General features: G+C 46.2%; 1 protein-coding gene across 5 annotated transcripts in view; it reads right to left on the bottom strand.

Annotated features, from left to right (window-relative positions):
• Positions 1–22,350, bottom strand: part of LOC137630438 (uncharacterized) — a 304,794-nt gene that overhangs the window by 43,531 nt on the left and 238,913 nt on the right. For 2 of the 5 annotated variants that reach the window (XM_068361906.1, XM_068361907.1), the window contains 3 exons: positions 19,440–19,618; positions 5,988–6,109; positions 5,276–5,370 (listed from right to left, as the gene is read on the bottom strand). In XM_068361906.1, coding sequence (XP_068218007.1) covers positions 5,276–5,370; positions 5,988–6,049 — 157 coding nt within the window. In that variant the 5' untranslated portion in view covers positions 6,050–6,109; positions 19,440–19,618. The remainder of the gene's footprint in view (positions 1–5,275; positions 5,371–5,987; positions 6,110–19,439; positions 19,619–22,350) is intronic. The other 3 variants (XM_068361905.1, XM_068361904.1, XM_068361908.1) reach the window with 2 other exon arrangements.

Here is a 22,350-nt window from a genome sequence, read left to right as displayed (position 1 = left end):
CCCTGCTTGTAGAACCTGCGTCACTGAGAAGTTCTTCTTGAAGGCCAGGGGCGTAGCTACGCCCCTGACATCATGCGCTCTAAGTTGACATGATGGAGGAGGGTCAGGATTCGGGGACAGATGGATCACCCTACGAATCCAAGCCGAGATGGTATTCTTGGTGACCCTCCTCTTCGTTCTCCCAGTGCTCACAAACAAAGCTTGCACTTGGGGACGAATACAGCCGTTCTTTGAGATATAACCTCAGACTCCTTACTGGACACAGTAGGGGATGGTCTGGGTCATCTGTTACAGAACGCAGACTCGAAATCCGGAAAGAGTCGAATCGAGGATCCGGCACTCCCGGATTCTGTGTCTTGGCCACAAACTCAGAGACGAATCTGAACGTTACTTCCCCCCATCCCCTTGCATGGGCGATGTCATACGAGAGACCATGAAGTTCACTGACTCGCTTGGCCGAGGCCAAAGCTAGTAGGAATACCGCCTTCCTAGTTAGGTGGTGATCTGAAGCCTGCGTAATGGTTCATAGGAAGGTCTCTTACGAGACCTGAGAACTTGAACCACATTCCATGGAGGAGGTCTCACTTCCGACTGAGGGCAGGTAAGATCATATCTTTGTATGAGAAAGGGAAACTTCCAGCGAGGAAGAAATGTCCATTCCTTTGAGCCTGAAGGCTAGACTTAAGGCTGAGCGATAGCCTTTCATTGCCGAGACTGAAAGGCGCATTCTTCCCGCAAATATATGAAGAACTCCGCTATCGCTGGAAAAGTGGTATCGAGTGGAGAGATACCCCTTCACGACTCCAACCACAGAAAACTCGCCACTTTGCCTGGTAGACCCCTGCGGATGACCTACGCAGGTGTCCAGACATCCCGTTCGCAACTTGTTGCAACCATCCTCTCTTAGTGAGGAGATGCTGGATAGTCTCCAGGCGTGAGGTCGAAGCGAAGCTACGGCTTTGTGAAAGATGTTGGCAGTGGTTGTCTGAGTAGATTGTGTCGTGGAGGGAGCTCTCTCGGTAACTCTGATAGGAGTTGCGGAAGGTCCGGAAACCATTCTGCGTGATGCCATAGCGTAGCTATAAAGGGTCATAGAAAGATTGACCGATATTCTGGTCTTGTTGAGCACCTTCCTCATCAGACAGAACGGGGGAAAAGCGTACACGTCGGTGCTGTCCCACCGTTGTTGGAAGGCCTCTTGCCAGAGTGCCTTGGGATCTGGGACTGGGGGGCAATACAGCAAGAGCTTGAAGTTCAGCGCTGTAGCGAACCGATCCACAGTCAGGTAACCCCACAAAGTCAGGACTTTGTTGGCTACTGAATGATCCAAAGAGCACTCAGTACTCATTATCTGAGACGCTCTGCTCCGACTGTCGGCGAGCACATTCCCTTTGTCTGGAATGAAGCAAGCCGATAGAGGAATCGAATGGACTTCGGTCTATCTCAGTATCTCTACTGAGAGATGGGATAGCTGCTTTGAAAAGGTACCTCCTTGCTTGTTGATGTAAGCTACTACTGTGGTGTTGTAGCTCATCACATCACAGAATGATCCACCAGGTCTTTGTTGGAATTGTTGAAAGGCCAGGAAGACGGCCTTCATCTCTAGCAGATTCATATGGCGGCACTTTTCCGATTCTGACCACAGTCCGAAGGTGAGGGAGAAAAGTCTGAGGGGGGAGAGTGCCTGCCTCAGAGACTTACGAGGAGACAGCTACGTCCTCGTAGAAGTTACCTCGTCCGAAACTCATCTTTTCCTCATCGGGGGAGTGGATGTAGCCAAGGATTTGTGGCTCAACTCAGAGAGAACAGCTTAAAAGCCTGTGCTACCACTCTGATTAGAGTCCCAAACCAGGCTGCCGGCTGACGGCTGCGTTGTCAGACACTCCCTCTGGAGGGGAAGTCACCTGCAAAAAGATAAGGAAGGCAGGTCCCTGGGCCTTTCTGGAACCTTCCCCCCACTGGCAAGCGCGCTGTTCTGTGCTTGGGGGGGGAGGGAATGTGGCGATGGCGCCCTTACCGCGCGATGTCCGGCAGCCTCGCGCGGGGGAGGGTAATGGTGATTGCGCTAGGGAGCGCGCTGGCGCTTGCGCGGTGGGGAATACCCGGGGTCGCGCGCGAGAGACTGTCTAAGCGCTGATGCGGGCACGCGGGAATACCCTGGCCTTGCGCGCGGGAGACTGCTGAAAACGCTCGCATGCTCACGTGCGCGAGCGAGACTTCATAGAGTGCGCAGGAATCATATTGATGTGCAGGATCAGAATGAAGAGCCCGTGTGGACCAGAATGTTGGAGCGTGCTGCAGCGCGTAGGAGTTTGTTGGCGCGCGAGGGGAAGACCGTTGGCGCGCGCGCGGAAGACCGTTGGTGCGCGCGAGCGCAAAAGACTATTGGCGCGCGTGCGGGAGACCATCGGTACCTGCCAGCGAAAAAGATCGTCGGCGCTTGCGCGCGTAAGAAGATCGTCAGCGCTTGCGAGCGTAAGAACATCGTTGGCGCTTGAAGATCGTCGGCGCTTGCGCGCTTAAGAAGATCGTCGGCGCTTGCGCGCTTAAGAAGATCGTCGGCGCTTGCGCGCTTAAGAAGATCGTCGGCGCTCGCGCGCGTTAGAAGATCAGCGCGCGCGCGGGGGAAACCATCGGTGCGCGCGCGTGCGGGAAACCATCGGTGCCCGCGCGCGGACGATCGTCAGCGCTTGCGCGCGAAAGAAGATCGTCGGCGCTTGCGCGCGAAAGAAGATCGTCAGCGCTTGCGCGCGAAAGAAGATCGTCGGTGCTTGCGCGCGTACGAAGATCGTTGGCATAAGAAGATCATCGGCGAGCACGCGCGTTTACGCGTTAGGATGCAGGGTCAGCTGACAGGATGATCAGGAACTGGGATGTGGCCTTAAAAAGGGCAGTCATCCCCCGATGAGGACCGTAGGCAGGACTGCTTCAGAGTCCAGAGCCGAAGTCTTTCGTTGCAGTTCAAGGTTAAGCTGGTAGATCGGTAGGTCAGCTGGTTCAACACTGGAAGATCTGCTTGATACTCCGAGGAAGGGTCTCTATGAGAGACCTTTCCCGCGAACGGGAGAGGTGCCCTTCGTAGAAGAGATTAGGAGACACACGCAGGCTGAATCACTGGTGAGCGCCTGTGCGCTGACGCGCAGGTGAACATTGGCGCGCAGTCCCTGGAAAAGGATGTCTCTGGATGGCAGTCTCAGGAACAGCAGGAACAGCAGGCGAGCGCTTGCGCGCAATTGCGCACGAGCGCGCAGGGGATACCTGGCGCTTAAGGGACTTACTCACAATGTGAAAAAGCCACTTTTGCCCCGAAGAGACCGGTGCCCGTTGGATAAAGGGGTGAGTGGGCGCCCACAGCCAGGAATGGAGACGGCAGGTCAGCAGGTCTAGGAGATGGCTGGTCTAATCAGGAACAATCCTCCAAAGAGGGGTCTCTATGAGTAGCCTCTATCGCGAACGACAGAGGTGAACACTTCGTAGAAGAGACTTGAAGACACTGGTGATGGCGCCCCTTAGGGCCGTTGCATCAGCAAGCTGACCTACTGTATAAGGAGCAATCCTCCGAAGAGGAGTCCTTAAGAGTGGCCTCCCTCGCGAATGAGAGAGGTCACAAGACTGATCCTGCAGCTGCTCAGCCCCTTGAGCATAGCTGCAGGTGCGACCGCTCAGCCCCAAGAGCATAGCCACCTGAAGTTTTCACGCGCCCGGCCTTGCAACCGCTCAGCTCCTTGAGCATGGTTACAAGTGCGGTCGCTCAGCACCAAGAGCATAACCGCCTGAGGACTAGGAAAACCCATCCAGGAATTAATAAGGTATGAGAAGTTCCCCCTCTGCAGGGGGAAGCTCTCACACCTGGGAAGGGAACCTCCCTCGGAAGGGAAGTTAACTACCCCTGGAGGTGAACCTCCTTAGCATTCTAGGATGAACTGAAGAGCTGACAGTTGTCACAGGAGAGACGGCAGTGACAGCAGACTCCCCAGGCACAAACACGAAAGCTCTGCTTCGTTGGCACACTTTAGTCAAACAAAGAAAAACTGCATAGTTAACTGGGAAAATAAAGTTAAATAATTATTTAACAGAAATTCCCCCGGGAGTAACTCCGAAGAGTAACCCCGAGGGAATAGCAAAACATAAGAATTAAAAATTAAGTATGCGCCCTCCTCCCCCACTGACATTCACGGGAGAAGGGGGAGGGCATAGAACTGTAACAAAAACAGAATTATAACAGAATTATAATTATGTAATTCATCTAAGAATGATCACAAATAGTAAGAACCACTGACCCCCGAAAGGAAGTGTTCTCCACAGAGAAGCTGAAAAGTTAAAAATACAATTAGATTTCATTGAAATTAATTGAGACAAATAAACGGAATAGCAACCCAACCCGCAACGGGAAAGAAGCTTCCGTAATAGTACGTAGTAATAGTAAGGGGTGAACGACCTGGAGTAGAGAGAGAGACCATAGTCAATCTAAACTCCCACATTCCTTTCGCTGAGAATCCAAGTTCCCCGTAGGAAAGGAGGAACAGCAAAGATAATAGATGAATGAAGAAAGTCCAGCGATGACGATTCCCCACGGCGGCCGAGTTAACGGAAAGCCGAAGGAAACGACCGAAGGACCAAGAGGGAGAGGCCGCACCACATGACGTGAAACCGCAGTGGCCTAGCACTACGCCGGTGACGTTGTCGTACACACACACACAGCACAAACACTGAAAAGAAAACTTACTATATTTCTATACACAAATATATACATAAACATAAAGAATGTTTAAATATATATTACAAGTATAAGAAAAAGTAAGTAAAAAGACAAAAAGCATTAATGGCTGTCAAAGAGGCGAGGGTGAAAGCGGACACGTCCGATCACCACCCGAGCCAAAGTAAAAGTGAGCTCACCACACAGGTGTGTGAGGGGGGGACCAAGCTACCCCTCCCTACCCCCCGCTAACTAGCGATGGGGGTAGTAAACCCTCGTTAAAATTCTAATGGCTCGTCATTTCAGCTACGCCGAAAGTAATACCCATATTAAATAGCGTGGTTTGTATTTCAGTTACGGAACAACGTAAATTTTTTGCAATTAATTGAAGAATACTTGAGAAAACTTCTCAAACATTGATTAATGGCATGGAAACATCATAACCTATATCATATCTGAAAACCATTTAATTTCAAGAACCTTCATCTTTTCTGCACATATATGGGTTAAGACAAAATTAGGGAAATGCTTTAGAGGAAACAGCTACAGGTATATAAGAAACCATATTTCACAAATTACCTTTGGGACTGACTCTTTTAGTATCATTAGTTTTCTTCTTCTTTTTGTGCTTTTTCATCCAGTCATCTGGATGCATAAGTCCCTCAATCTCGAGCCTGTAAATTTCAAATGACTCATATTATATAATCATAACAAAACTGACAAGCTTAGTTTTTAATAGCCTAATAAAAATATTTTACATAAACCATCTATTTTCTTAAGCCCCTACTTATGATTATTGGTATTCCCAGAATTCTAGCCTTTCAGATCTCAGAAAAAATACCCATCCATCAACACTATGGACTCCTGAACTCTCAACCAGCCATCCTCAAGCCATCTTAATACAACTGCAAGATTGGCTGTGATTGAAGGTGAGCACTAGTAATATGATTGATGGGTTTATAAGAAAAGATTGTATTTTGTTATGAAATTTAGTTTCTTCATCATAAAACCATCAATCAAATAGAGCCAAAACTAATAATTTCAGTGAAAATTTAGTTGTAGAGTACTTATGACTATTTCCTGAGTGCAACTGGACCCCAAGGAAGGAGGTGCAGGGTATGGCTTAAAGAGAAATTATCAAGTGACTTCCACAATACCCATGACCTTAGCTGTGCTGTTGACCCCTGTTGGGCAATCTAATATTGCCAATACAAACCCCTTTGACTGAAGATTGTCCACAGATAGATGATAACATCACCTTCCCCTTCCAACAAGAAAATTGGCAAAGTACCTCTTTCTACCTAAAGTCCAAAACAGCCTGGAGGAGGGCAAGGTGCCCAGGCCCACAGTCATCACTAGTCACACCGTTGAACAGTTATTCAAAGAACTCTTTAACCCATTTCTCGTATATTTCTACAGAAAAAAGAAAACGGTAATGCAAATAATATACTGTATAGCTTAATAAAAAACAATTGATAAAAATATGTATAAAAAAAATTGCAACTTTCAAGCTGAAAACTTCCAATTAATGGCCAGATTTCATAAGTAAACAATAAAACATATTCAATTATGAATTTTCATCAGTATTTTATTGTTCTAATTCATTTATACCTTCCATGTACAGTAATGCCTCACAACACAAAATTAATTCGTTCTGGCATGGCTTTTGTTTCGTGAAAATTTTGTGTTAAGAGTCACAGATTACATGTAAATCACCGAATTCGTTCCAAACCCTACAAAAACACCACATTGAATTTCATGATAAAGCTACAGTATAACCACAATGAAATACTGTACAGCCAAATACATTTGAACCATTCAATATACCTAAAATGACAAATTCGGAGATAATTTGTATTTTTCCCTTACTAATATAAACCTGGAGTTATTTATGTGGATATTCTTTCAGCGACAGCTGGATGTAGCCATGAGACTTAAATTGAGAGGTGGCAATCCTACCTAACAGCTTAGCGGGTAGGCTGGGGATGGCTGGGGGGTACCCAGCCACCACTATATATACTCTCAAAGCGGTGAGACGTCACTTTTTATTGCAGGCAGGACTTCAGGGGGATAGGTGATGGCCGGCCAATTTATATAAATAACTCCAGGTTTGTATTAATTAGAGGAAAATACAAATTATCTCCGAATTTGTCATTTGTTCTCATACTAACAAACCATCCGTTATTTATGTGGATGACTCACTCTTAGGGGGGTGGAAGTCCTAAATCTGGCATGGACATTGACCCGCTTTTACCAAGTACATGAATGTGATCTACGGAAAACTTTGACACCTGAGCATACTCACGGCCTGTGCAATTTAGTAGACTAGAGGTTGTTATTTGTATGAACGTCTAAGTTTATATAAGAAAACAACAAGACGTATCCCATTACTCCCTTGCTGAGAGCAATTCGGATGTGGACAGTATAACAATTTTATAACTTATACAAGGCTACACAAGGGAAGTGATAATTACCTGCAGAGATTGAAGCCAACTTGCAGAGGGACCCAGGGTCCTGTATCCCAAGGGAGGGGAAGATGAAGAAAGGAAAGCCAGACATCCTTCTCTTTCATCCCAGTCTTAACCCGGGTAACCAATGCCCTCAACCAACTACTAGTTGTCCATCAACGAGCTTGAGGTATCTTAAACCACTTATTAAGCAGGGACCATAGGAACGATAGTAAACGTATCGAGTCTCCTCTGGGTCATGTCTTTGAGGTAATGGGCTGTGAATGTGATTTGTCTTTTCCACACACCAGCTTGGAGAACCTGCAACACGGAGAAGTTGCGTTTAAATGCCAGGGAAGTACCGATTCCCCTGACGTCATGGGCTCTAGGTCGACGAGCCTGAGGAGGATCCGAAGCCAAGGCCCTTTCGATCACTTGGCAAATCCAGGAGGAAACTGTGTTCTTTGTGATCCTCCTCTTTACTCTCCCTCAGCTAACAAACAGATTTTAGTCTGGGCCGTGTTGCTGCAGTGCATTTAAGATAGTATCTCAAACTCCTCACTGGGTAAAGTAACAACTGATCTGGGTCGTTGGTTACAGAACGAAGACTCACAAGCTGAAAGGGCACAAATCTACGATCAAGAACCCTCAGATAGAGCTGATAGAGCCACCGAATGTTCTTCTCTGAGGATCTTTACTGCAAGATGGCATAGAGGCTGCGAAAGGTACCACCCAGCTAGTTTATGTACAGTAAGCCACTACTGTGGTGTTGTCACTCATCAACACCACAGAGTGACCTGCCAGCAACTGTTGGAACTGATGAAGAGCCAGATAGACTGCTCTCATCTCTAGAAGATTTAAGTGCTGGTACCTTTCTGATTCTGACCAAAGGCTGGAGATTGTATGGTATAGCAAGTGAGCCCCCACCCATCTTTTGATGCATCTGAGAAGAGCATCTAATCCGGAGGGAGAACGAGAAGATTCTGACCTCATTGAAGGTTTTCGTCTACCATCCATCAACTCCGATGGGTCGGAGTGTTGGTTCCACACGGACTTCAGCTGCCACTGCAGGAATCTTATCCTAAGGTGGCCGTTTGGAACAAGACGTATGAAAGAGGTTAGGTGGCCTAACAGACTCAACCAAAGAGAGGCCGGAAGAACTTCTTTCCTGAGGAAGGGAGCAGCCACTTCCTTCAGCCTGTGTACTCTTTCATCTGATGGGTAGACTTTCTCTAGGACGGTGTCCATGATCATTCCGAGATATACCAGTCTCTGTAAGGGTTGCAGTGATGACTTCTTGTGATTTATCAGGACCCCCAGATCCTGACAAAACTTGAGAAGCATGTCTCGGTGGCGAAGAAGGCATGTCTCTGAGTCTGCCAGGACCAGCCACTCGTCCAGATATGTTAGAAGACGGATGCCGTTCCTGTGAGCCCAAGATGACACAAGGGCGAACTACCACTACTTCTTCTATGTCTGCATCTTTTCTCACTTCTATGTGGGGTTGATGTTTCTGGTCAGCTTTCTCCATCTACCTCTGTCCCACACTTCATCACCAGTTAATCCCTTTGATCGAAGGTCATCTTCGATACAGTCCATCCACCTTTGCTTTGGTCTCCCTCTCCTTCTCGTTCCCTGTGCCTCCATTTCCACTCTGGAAAAACCTGAGGGGCTGTCGTGAGACCAAAGCATAGAACCATGAACTGGTATGTCTTTCCCTCGTGAATGAATATCGAGATACTTCCTTGAAGACGGATGTATTGGGATCTGGAAGTATGCGTCCTTCAGATCCAGTATGCACATGAAGTCCCTTGGATGTACCGCTTGGATGACCGTGTCTGCTGTTTCCATTCTGAGCTGAGTCAGTTGGAAAAACTTGTTCAGAGGGGAGAGATGACTGGTCTCCAGGCTCCAGTCATCTTTTTCACCAGAAAAATTCAACTGTAAAAGCCTGGATATCTGTCTACTACATCTTGGAGAGCACCCTTCTGCAACATGGTCTGGACTTCGGCCCTGAGGGCCCACTCCTTTGCGGATCCCTTTGCATAGAAGCCTAGATGCACTGGATCTTGAGTCAGAGGAGGGAGAGATTGAAGGAACAGGATGCGATACCCTAGGGGATTACATCGACTGCCCAGGGATCTGCCCCATGAAGGTGTCACCTCTGCCAGCGGCGCTATAGGTATCCTCCCACAGGTGGTAGGTGAAGAGCAATGACATTCCTACTGTGAGGGGCCACCTTGGCCACCTCCCTTCCCTCCCTTCTTTCCTTTGAAGGACTTGGACACTTTCTGTCCCTTGGAGTGAAAAGGGCTGCTTTGACAACTTAGAAGGTCCCGAGGACTTAGAAGTTGACTGGTTAGAGGAAGGTGCTTGCTGAGGCCAAAAAGACTGGGAAGGTCTACCATAGGACCGAGATGTCATGGCCCTATGGAGGACAGAATCGTTGGACGATTTCCTACATCACTGAGCAGCCCTCTCTATCCTCCGGAACAAAGTCAGAAGAACCCTCGAGAGTGGAATTCCTCAACTGAGAGACCACTTTCGGCACCTGCTTATGGAACCGACCTATGACGGTATCCCTCCTCTTGAGTAGTGCGTTCGCCAATAGGTTGAAAACGAGGTGCGAAAGAAACTCGAGAGTCCGGGTACCTGACATTAGGAAGGACTCCAATATCTTCCTGGCCGACTCCTTCGATAGATTGTGGGAGCAAACCATGAACTGAATTGAATTGAATATAGGATTTAGGCATTAAGCCAAGCACTGGGGCATCAAAGGCCATTCAGCGCTATATAACGAAAATCATTCAATCATATCTGTACACTCACACCATTTAGTATCATTTTAACCTTTAATACAAATCGTAACACTTTCATACAATAAAATCTAGATGTGAAATAAATAGGGATTAAAAGGGTAAAATAAATAAATAAATTAATAAAATCAATTATAGCTCGTAATATAACCCAATACTTTGTATAAATTTTCTCAAGTTCAGGGTATTACAGTTTTCCCCCAGTATAACTCTTAATTGAATTGAATATAGGATTTAGGCATTAAGCCAAGCACTGGGGCATCAAAGGCCATTCAGCACTATATAACGAAAATCATTCAATCATATCTGTACACTCACACCATTTAGTATCATTTTAACCTTTAATACAAATCGTAACACTTTCATACAATAAAATCTAGATGTGAAATAAATAGGGATTAAAAGGGTAAAATAAATAAATAAATAAATAAAATCAATTATATATACATACATATACCAAAGGCACTTCCCCCAATTTTGGGGGGTAGCCGACATCAACAAGAAATAACAAAAAAGGGGACCTCTACTCTCCACGTTCCTCCAGCCTAACCAGGGACTCAGCCGAGTTCAGCTGGTACTGCTAGGGTGCCACAGCCCAACCTCCCATATTTCCACCACAGATGAAGCTTCATACTGCTGAGTCCCCTACTGCTGCTACCTCCGCGGTCATCTAAGGCACCGGAGGAAGCAGCAGGGCCTACCGGAACTGCGTCACAATCGCTCGCCATTCATTTCTATTTCTTGCACGCTCTCTTGCCTCTCTCACATCTATCCTCCTATCGCCCAGAGCTTTCTTCACACCATCCATCCACCCAAACCTTGGCCTTCCTCTTGTACTTCTCCCATCAACTCTTGCATTCATCACCTTCTTTAGCAGACAGCCATTTTCCATTCTCTCAACATGGCCAAACCACCTCAACACATTCATATCCACTCTAGCCGCTAACTCATTTCTTACACCCGTTCTCTCCCTCACACTTCGTTCCTAACCCTATCTACTCGAGATACACCAGCCATACTCCTCAGACACTTCATCTCAAACACATTCAATTTCTGTCTCTCCATCACTTTCATTCCCCACAACTCCGATCCATACATCACAGTTGGTACAATCACTTTCTCATATAGAACTCTCTTTACATTCATGCCCAACCCTCTATTTTTTACTACTCCCTTAACTGCCCCCAACACTTTGCAACCTTCATTCACTCTCTGACGTACATCTGCTTCCACTCCACCATTTGCTGCAACAACAAACCCCAAGTACTTAAACTGATCCACCTCCTCAAGTAACTCTCCATTCAACATGACATTCAACCTTGCACCACCTTCCCTTCTCGTACATCTCATAACCTTACTCTTACCCACATTAACTCTCAACTTCCTTCTCTCACACACCCTTCCAAATTCTGTTTCTAGTCAGTCAAGTTTCTCTTCTGTGTCTGCTACCAGTACAGTATCATCCGCAAACAACAACTGATTTACCTCCCATTCATGATCATTCTCGCCTACCAGTTTTAATCCTCGTCCAAGCACTCGAGCATTCACCTCTCTCACCACTCCATCAACATACAAGTTAAACAACCACGGCGACATCACACATCCCTGTCTCAGCCCCACTCTCACCGGAAACCAATCGCTCACTTCATTTCCTATTCTAACACTTATAGCTCGTAATATAACCCAATACTTTGTATAAATTTTCTCAAGTTCAGGGTATTACAGTTTTCCCCCAGTATATCTCTTAACGGTTTGTCCTGGAGTAAATGTGTCCTCCTCTGAAGATTAAAAACAGGACAATCGACTAAAATATGTTTAACATCCATTGTCACTTGACAGGTATTACAAAGAGGGGCCTGTCTCCCTTCCCAACTCTTCATTAAATAATTGTGCGTTGCATGTGTATGGCCAATACGCAGCCTAGTTATAATATGGTATCCCTTCTACTTGTAGAATTACAAGATGACCATTTATCCACCAATGGGTGGATTTGTTTCAATTTTGTATTGGTGGTCAGTTCAGACCATCGAGCTTGCCACTTATTTTTACAGTAAAGATGAATCTCACTTTTAAGATCTTTGTAAGGAATACTCAAGGGGGATGGATTACTTAGCCCTGAAGCTTCCTTTGCTGCCTTATCTACTTGTTCATTCCCATCCACCCCAACCTGGGCAGGGACCCAACAGAAGTGAACACTGATAACTCTTCCTAGACTGCAGAAGTACTAACCAGTCCTGCACCTCTTGTACAAGATGATGGCCTGGCATAATTTGTTTTAATGAGAGTAAAACACTATTGGAATCCATAAAAATTGTATAAAAACTATTTTGGTTGCCATTTTTAAAAATATGTTGGACTGCGAGAATTATTGCGTACAGCTCAGCAGTAAAAATTGAACAAGAGGATGGGAGTTTCCTTCTAATAACAATATCCCCCACCACAGCTGCACTTCCAACTCCTGCAGCCGATTTGGAGCCATCTGTAAAATCATGTTTCCCATGATGTTGAGCAGCATGATTTAAAAACTCACTTTTCATTACCCTACTAGGTAAGGTATTTTTCCCTCCTGCCGTAAAACATACTTTAACAGGTGGATTACACCAAGGAGGAGACTTGGGATATCCTACCTCTGCTATCTGTGCTGTTAACAAGCCTACTTCTCTAGCATCATTTTTCAGCTGTACTTCCAAAGGCTTAGGCACTCTAGATCTGTTAGGAGCCCGATCTAAAGGCGCCCTAACATATTTACAGTTAGGATTGTTTCTCACAGCAAGGGACCTAGCTAAAAACCTCAAACTCAACTCCTCTCTTCGAATGGAAAGGGGAGGTATGCCAGAATCAACATAGAGACTGTCAATGGGAGATGTTCTGTAAGCACCTGTGCAGATGCGAAGCCCAGCATTGTGAACAATATCAAGTTTTCCAAGTAAAGTCTTTGTAGCTGACCCATATATTTGGCATGCATAGTCTAACTTGCTCAGACACAAAGATGTATAAATTCTAAGCAAAGTTGTTCTATCAGCACCCCAATCAAAATGCGATATCACTTTCAGAATGTTCAGTGACTTCTTAACCCTGATAGATAGGTCATTTACATGGGGACCAAATGTCATTTTCTTGTCGAAAATGACTCCAAGAAACTTGACACTATCCTCATATGGCAAAATACAATCATTTAAGAAAAGGTTGGGGATCTCTTCCCTTTTACGAGTACGAGTAAAGCGAATGGCTTTGGTCTTCTGAGGAGAAAACATGAATCCACGAGAATTTGCCCATGCGGAAGCAGCATTTATAGCAATTTGAAGATTTTGGCATGCTTGTAGTGCAGATGATCCACTACAATAAATTGCAAAGTCATCGACAAATAGTGATCCTTGTATGCCAGGAGGTATGTGACTAATGAGACTATTAATAGCAACAGCAAACAAGGTCACACTCAATACGCTGCCTTGGGGGACACCTTCTTCTTGCATGTAGGATGAAGATAGTTCTGACCCTACTCTCACTTTAATTGAGCGGTTTGATAAAAATTCTTCAATAAAAGAGAACATATGTCCTCCTATACCCCACGAGGCCAATTGCTTTAAAATACCACCCCTCCAGGTGGTGTCATATGCCTTTTCGAGGTCAAAAAAGACACCCACCACCTGGTTTTGGTTAGAAAACGCATTTGAAATTTCCCTTGATAACATCAGCAAAGGGTCTAGAGTACTTCGGTTCTTCCTAAAACCAAACTGTCTGTTAGATAAAAGATTTTTTGATTCTAGATACCACACAAGTCTGTTGTTGATCATTCTCTCAAATAATTTGCATATGCAACTGGTCAAGGATATGGGCCTATAACTAGATGGCAGTTCTGGGTCTTTACCAGACTTGTGGCCTGGAATTACAATTGAAGTATGCCAGGAATCAGGAGATGTATGGCAAGCCCATAGACCATTAAAGGTTTATAATAAAAATTCCTTGGTATCCACTGGAAGATGTGATATCATTTCATAGCGGATGCCATCCTCACCTGGGGCAGTTAAAGAAGAGCTGGAGATAGCATTTTGCATCTCCTCCATGCTAAAAGGCAGATTAAAAGCTTCAGTATTTGAAGAAGCAGGAGGAACAACAGATGTTGATGCTCTAATTTGTTGAAATGCTGGGGAATAGTTGTCAGCACTTGATACATGAGCAAAGTGCTTAGCAAGAACCTCTGCTACATCTTTGGGGTCAGATATATATCTATTATTTTCCCTTAATATTGGTAGAGGCTTAGGGACGAATTTACCTTGAAGTTTTCTAATCTTGTCCCATATTTCCTTTGAAGGAGTTTTGGTATTAATATTAGATATATATTTCTTCCAAGATGCTCTCTTTGCTTTTTTAAAAATTCTTTTTTGTTTGGCACAGGCTCTGATATATGCTATTCTATCTGCTAAATAGTTTGTCCTCAAGTATCTTCTGAAGCAAGTTCGGGTCACTTTTCTTGCGTTGGCACATTCTTTACTCCACCAAGGAACTACAGAGCGATGAGGTAAACCGCATGTTTTAGGTATAAACTTGCTAGCATTATCATCAATAATATTTTCAAGATGTTTATAGGCATGCACTGGAGATGTAAATTCATCATATTCTTTATCAGTGTGAACAGTTTTCATAAGCTGCCCAGTCTGCCTCATCTATCTTCCATTTTGGTGGACACTGAGAAGGAAGATTATGGACATAATTTAACATTATTGGCCAATGGTCACTGCCATGTAGGTGTTCATTTACTGACCAAAGGTAGTCCAATCGAATGGATGAGGAACAGATTGACAAATCAATGGCTGATGTAGAGTTGTGGAATACATCATACCTAGTTGGAGAACCATCATTCATTAGTATTACATCATTGTTGTCGATTAATTCTTCAACAAGATTACCCCATCTATCGCACACATTTCCACCCCATAAAGTATGCTTTGCATTAAAATCACCCATTAAAATAAAAGGGGCAGGAAGCTGATTGATCAAGTCTTGGAGGTCAGAAAGTCTAAGCCTTCTTGGATTACAAGCATGATCTAAGAGGAAAAGTTCTAAGGATGGTTCAATATATAGCGAGCATAAAGTAATTTTTTTCCCGATATGAGTTCTAACTGCACATGCCTGTAGTGGTGTATTGAGTGGGATTGTTTCAAATTTTACAGATTTGTGAATAATAAAACCTGTACCACCTTGAGCTCTTGCAGCTTGCAGAGGAGAGGATCTACAAAAATGATAATTGAGTCCAGGATTAAATGGTTTGTCACTGATCTTGGTTTCCTGTAGGCAAATTACCTTCGTGTCTGAGTCCCTGGTTAAAGTTTTTATTTGCTCAATGCTAGTACTTAGACCTCTGCAATTCCACTGGATGATAGACATTATCTTTTGTTATTATTTTTCTTTGTCTCATTTGTCTTTTGGGACTTTTCAGATGAAGCCATGTAAGGACTGGAGATGGAAGGCTTTACTAGGCCACCACTCTTCTTTTCTTTCTTTCTAGGATCTTTATAAGAGTCAACCTTAGGATCATGAGCAGTAGGGCACTTACCTGACTTAGATGAAGGTGAGGATGATGGGGACCTTTTCCTCTTTGGAAGATCTTGTTTTCCAATCTCCATCAAATCAGGTAGAGATTCTGCCTGAGACAATACATTTAAGGTGGTGGAAGCCACATTGGCTTCCTTGGAGGATTGTGCTAGAACTTCAACAGTTCGAGCACTTAACCCAGAAGGCTGGGCTACTACCTCTAGGGGAGATGCTCCTATCGGTGACAACACTTTTGGTGTGTTGGAAACCATATTGACCTCTTTGGAGGTTTGTGCTCTGGCTTTTATAGGCAGAGCACTTGACCCAGATGGCTGGGCTACTACCACTAAGGGAGATGCACCTGACGGGCCAGGTGCTGCCACTGGTCCCCCTGTGGTAGTAAGGGGTAGTGGATTATAATCTTTTGTTGGCATCTTAACCGCGCGAGCAAAATTAAGTTGCCGATTGAGTAAATGCTTTGCATAACCTACACTTATATGTTCAGCATTAGCAAACCATGAAGCCTAGGGATCCAAATCATATATCAAGCCACTAAGCAGCCTGCATGGCATACTTCGTGCCTCTCTCTATGTTTAGGAGCTCAACTGCCGACAGCAAGGCCTTCAGAGAGGAGCGGGTTTGAGTGCGAAGTCCCTTCGTTAGGGACTCTACCGAAGGGTCGAGGGTCATGGTGGAATGTGGTTCCCCTTCGATCTTGTAGTACTTCCTTTGTAACATAAAAGGAAGCAGCAGAGACCAAGAAGAGGAACCTGCCCTCAAGGAACTAGGAGTTCCAGCTATCTGAGAGATAGCTTTCCTCTTGGTAGCTGTCAGACCTTTGGACCAGGGAAAAGTCTCACTGGACCTGGAAGGCTTCTGGGTCTCAATTATTTCATTGAGAACCCTATTCTTTCCTTCCTAGATGGTGGAACCAGGAGTGGAAAGCCTGTTAACCATGGTCTGAGGAGAGGGAACCTGCGAGGCCTTTGAGGACTTAGACATGGCCTTGGCAGTAGTAGCTGGAGGCTCTTCCTCTGGAAGAGAAACAGGAACTGGATGCTGATCCGGAGGCACTACCTCAAAGTATTGAGGGTTGAAGGGATGGATCGCGATCTCCCTGGGCGCCTATGTCCCTACTCATCCAAGGGTGGATGATGTTGGCTTGAGGTGGAGTTACGCCTCTCATCCGTCTCCTCTGCTTCTTTGTAAGGACTTCCTTTACCTTCACTGGCGTGAAAGGCAAGTTCGCCATATAATATTCAGCAGGGGCTTGACCTTCAGCATGCGATCAGGGTGGAGGCGATCTGCGAGCTTTATCTGCCATTGATCTCCTTCTGGGGTCTTGACTCCCAACTGACAAGCTCAACGAAGGTTCCAGAGGTATTCTAGGGGTAGCCCTGACTGGAACAGTCGGAGGTTGTGGCGGTGTAGGTGCCAACTTCAGATCCTTCACGATATTGGGCATGAAGGTCCATGCCCAAGGAGGAAGCTCTGAATCCCTAGATACACCCTGGAGGTTCCTAGAAGAGTATTTCTTGGTTGAAACCCTAGAAGGATTACCAGTCAACGGAGGAGATAACCTCTAAGGTAGAGGAACATGTTCCTTCGGACACGGAGGAAGGTCCGGACTAATAGGCATATTTGCGAACCTATTAGGAGGCTCCTTGAACCCATCTGGGAAGTGTGTTGGTCTTCCGCTGGTGATGGAAGACGCAGAAGAGCGAGAGGAAGGTGTTGGATCTGCACTCTGCACTTGCTCGCAATTCCGACACATCTACTAGCGTATTGAACGTAAAATTCACTGATATGCTCATGAAATCGCGGGATTCACGCATGAAATTGCAAGATTCACGCCGAAAATCGCAAACTTCACACGTCAATGTACGTGTTTCGCAAGCAGAAGTGTTCGCAACAGGAGCACTAGAAGCCACATAAGAAGAGAAAGGTCTAATGCCTTCATGTTGCCCCAGAAGAGCACCTACGTCCGACGAAGTCGACAGAGGAGGCCTCGGAGTGGGGACTACTCTAGAAGGAGAACGCGCCACAGCAGAACGCATCTCAAAGCGTCGTGTAGGCAAGTGCTTAGCTAAGACTCCCAAGTCTGTGAAAGGAACTGAGGGTTTAGCTGGACGCCTGTCTGAGGAGTGGTCAAGCTCATCGTCAGGTTCAATCAGAGATCATTTGGAAGGTTTGCTTGAGGGGCTACACGCTGATGGACTGTGCGTACACCTACCTCTACCTCTAGACGAGGAATGTCTACACCTAGATCGCAAACGCGCGGCTCGTAATCGTGACATTCGTGAACGCGAGCATCTGGCTCTCATTCGAGAACGACGTGAACTCCGCGAATGCCTATCTCACGAACGTGAGCGTTGCCCTTGCGAATGAGAACGTCGTTATCGTGAACGATGCCCTCGCGAATGCCGCCCTCACAAGTGCGAGTAACGTCCTCGTGATCTAGATCGTGATGATCTAGAACGTGAGCGTCTGGACCTAGATCTAGACCTTGCTCGCGATCGTGAAGAACGCGATCGCGACTCTTCCTCGTGAAGAGGAACGTCTCCGAAGAGAGAATTGAGACCTTCGTTCTCATGAACGTTAAGCTCTAGAGCATGAGCATCTTCTAGGCAAAAAACGCTCTGATCATGATGACCTACGATCATTGTGATCTTCAAATAGTCGCGACCGACGATCAGGGGAATAAGTTCCAGAAGGGCAAGGTGATGGCGATGCTCGTCCCTTAGCGCTGCTGGTGGAAGGTGCGCTGAACCCTGGAAGATCGTCAACAGTAACCTGAGGGTTCTTGTGGGAAGAAACAGAGGGTTGAGGATTAAGGGACAACGAGGTCCCAGGATGGAGAGAGGGTTCGTCGTCAGCAGGGGATCGTTGGAGAGGTGAACGGGAACAATCACCTTGTCTATGCGTGAAAGGACCAGGGGGAAGGCGCCAGATGGACCTTCACCACACTGAAAAAAGCACTGCATCTCCTCCTTCAAAGGGGTCCTGAAATCCTTAAGGACGACCATACCTGAAACAATCTGAGACAAATCTGAAAGGGAGAAAGGCTTGCCAGCAGCTAGAAGAGAAGTTGCTCCTCTAGGGGAAGCAACAACCACCCCAGTACCCTGGGATTGCCAAGAAGATGAGCGATCTGCCCTCCTGCTCGCTCATCCCTCGTGAGAGCACGCAAGAAGGAGTTTTCGAGAGAGCTTTGGGGGTGCGAGACGAAGACAAACACATCCCGCTTGTCCCTGAGGGAGAACGATCGCGCTTAGCCTTTTTCTTCCTACACCTTCCAAACTTCTCCCATTGGGAGGCAACCACTCCTACACTCTGTGCAGGGCGAACCCTGCTCGCAACAATGCCCTCGGCACGTAGGACACAGAGACTGCGGGTCAGTCTCCAATGATGACATGAAGGTCTCACACGAGTCACTCTCTTGCCCTGGACACGTTCACAAGATGAAAGTGATCACAGAAGAACACGCACACCTGTAAATAGAAAGCAAAATTCAAAAAGTCCAATGACAGACAGGAGGAGAGTGGACACGTCCGATCTCTACTGAGCCAAAAGAAAAAGTGATGTCTCTCACCACTGTGAGAGTATATATAGAGGCAGCTGGGTACCCCCTAGCCACCCCCTGCCTACCCGCTAAGTGGTTAGGCAAGGTTAACACCTCGCAATTAAAGTTTAATGGCTACCTTCAGCTGCCGCTGAAAGAATATCCACATAAATAATGGAAGGTTTGTTAGTATGGGAACAAATAGTTCATAAAGATTGATCCACTACCTGCAATTACAGCAATTCTATTAGTAAAAAGTCAACAGCTTGTAAGTGTATTTACAAGTAAGACCAAATAACAATGTAATAACATACACCTACTTCAATATAAAATACAGTATACTGTAACCTTCATTAACAAGAATAAAATAATTCAATCAACATTACCTGGTTTTAAATTTTTTGATAGGTATCCTCCCTTTAGGCAACCTGAAATCATCTACAGGAGAACTGTTGATCAATGAGTCACGATTCTCTAATTCAGACACAGCACCTGCATCACGTTCCTCTTGATCAGGTTCTTGCGATAAAAAAAATATTTCACTTGCACTTTGAATTGCATAATCCTGGAAATAACAGAACCTTACTGTGGAACAATTACAACAGCAACATGACAAATTTGGAGATAATTTGTATTTATTCTGTGACGGGAATACAAACTACGATATTTATTAGGGGTTACACTTTCGGCGGAGCTGAAATGATGAGACATTAAAATTTAGCAAGGGTTAACTAATCACACCGCTAGTTAGCGGGAGGTAGAGGGGGGGGGGGTAGCTTGCCACCGCTCCCATTCACACACCTGTGATTTAGCTAACTTTACTTTTGGCTCGCATGGAGAGCGGTTGTTTCTGCTCTTCCTCCTCGCCTATTCTAGACTGCCATTAATTTTTGTCTTCTAACTTACTTTTTCTTATACATATATATTATAAATATGGTATTTTTATTATAAAATGACAAATTCGGGGATAATTTGTATTTTTCCTAACCATACAAACCTTAGCTATTTACATAGGGTTTACTTTCGGCATAGCTGAAATTGACGAGCCATTAGATTTTAACGAGGGTTTAATACCCCGCGCTAGTTAGCAGGGGTAGGGGGAGGGGTAGCAAGCCCCCTTCACACACCGGTGAAATGTCTCACTTCACTTAGAGGTAGGACTTGACTTGGGGGACAGGGCTGGCGGGCAAATATGTGTAAATAGCTAAGGTTTGTATGGTTAGGAAAAATACAAATTATCTCCGAATTTGTCATTTGTTCCGTAACCGAAATACAAACCACGCTATTTATATAGGGTGACTTACCCCTTAGGAAGGATGGAAAGTCCCCAACCATACTGGCTCAGAATGAGTCGCACTCGAGAAAAGGAGTCCCTGCACCTCACAAGTTCCTTGCTCCGCAATGAAACGTGTGGCCTACATAAGCTTGTGTGTGAAGGAAGAAAGTGTGACCCATCCTAGGCAGTTGACCTGGAGTTCTAGAAGGAACTCTGGGTTAGGACGTTCCCAATACCACCTCGTCAGGGTATGGGGGACGCGACAGTATTGTCTCAATACTTGGAACACAAGGAAGCATGGTTTACCTGCAGAGGTTTGAGGTCAGCAATGCAGAGACCAGGATGCTGCTTCCCCAAGAGAGGGGAGGATGAAGAAAGAAGTAAGGGCCAAACATACTTCTTCCGTTCATGCAGTCTAAAACCTGGTAACAATGCCCTCAACCTTCGGCTACCTGTCCAAAAAGGAGTCTGAGGTTAGACCAGCTGTTGTGTAGCCACCACAGAGCGATAGAAACGTATCGATACCCCTGTGGGTCACGTCCTGCAGGAAGTGGGCTGCGAAGGTCACTAGACGCTTCCAGACTCCAGCTTGTAGCACCTGCGTCACAGAGTAGTTCTTCTTGAAGGCGAGGGACGTTGCAATGTATCAGACATCGTGCTGTAGGGCGACGTGATGGGGGAGGGTCTGGATTCAGGTCGAGATGAATGCCCTTGAGTCCGAGCTGAAAAGGCATACTGGTGACTCTCCCGTGTTCTTCCTGTGCTCCCAAACTGGGCTTACACGTGAGGACAAACTGCAGCTGTTCTCAAATATAACCCCTCGGTTCCTTTACTGGCAAGAAGGAGAAGGTCTGGGTCATCTGATACAGAACGGAGACTCGAAATCTTGAAGGAGTCGAACCGAAGGTCCGGGACTCCAAGATTCTGAGTCTAGAAAACAACTCAGGAGCGAACCTGAATGTTACCTCCCCCAATTCTCTTGAAAGGGCGGAGTTGTACGAAACCATGAAGATTGCTTACACACTGGCCGAGGCCGGAGCGAGCAGGAGCACCGTCCTCCAAGACGGACGACGATCAGAGGCCTGACGTAATGGTTCTTAAGAAGATCTCTTAAGGGACTTAAGAGTCCGAACCATGCTCCATGGAGGAGGTCTCACTCCGACTGGGGGCAGGTACGTTCGTAGCTTCGCATGAGCGAAGAAAGATCCTGCGGGAAGGAAAAAGCCTATTCCTTTCAACCTGAAGGCCAGGGAAAGGCTGAGCGATAGGCTTCACTGCCGAGAGCAGAAACGAGTTTCCTCCCACCGACAAGCAATAACTCCGTTATTGCTGGAGTAGAGGCCTCAAGGGAAGAGGTACCTCTCCCACGACACCAACCACAGAAGACTCTCCACTTCGCCTGGTAGACCCCTGTGGATGACTATCGCAGGTGACGCGACCTCCGCTCCACGACTGTTGCGGGTTGTCTCTTCGTGAGGAGGCGGCGTAGTGTCTCCAGGCGTGAAGCCGAAGCGATGCTACGGCTTGTGAAAGATGTTGTAGTGTGGTTGTTTGAGTAGCCTGTGTCGTGGAAGAAGCTCTCCCGGGAGTTCCGTCAGGGGAGGCAGAAGGTCCGGAAACCATACTGCGTATAGTTGCAGCGGAGCTCTCAGGGCCATCGAAAGGTTGACAGACAACCTGGTCTCGTTAAGACCCCTTCTCAACAGACAACAATGGTGGGAAGACGTAGGCGTCGATGCTGTCCCACCGTCACCGGAAAGCATCTTGCCAAAGAGTCTTGGGGTCTGAGACTGGGGAGAAGTACAGCGGAAGCTTGAAGTTCCAGGCTGTCGTGATCAGGTCCCCCAGGCCAAGACTTGCTAGTTACTAGAGGCCAAAGACCCCCAAGTGCTCTCTATCTGTGAGGCTCTGCTCAGATTGTCGGAGAGAACATTCCTCTGCCCGGAATGAGCGAGCCGATAGTGATATTGAGTGGATTTCGGATCCTCACAGTATCTCTACTGCAAGATGCGAAAGTATAA

The sequence above is a fragment of the Palaemon carinicauda genome, chromosome 38 (genome assembly GCF_036898095.1).
Source record: "Palaemon carinicauda isolate YSFRI2023 chromosome 38, ASM3689809v2, whole genome shotgun sequence".
In the NCBI taxonomy this organism is placed as follows: Eukaryota; Metazoa; Arthropoda; class Malacostraca; order Decapoda; family Palaemonidae; genus Palaemon; species Palaemon carinicauda.
Note: the sequence above shows the minus strand (reverse complement) of the source record. Positions and strands in the feature narration are given on the sequence as shown.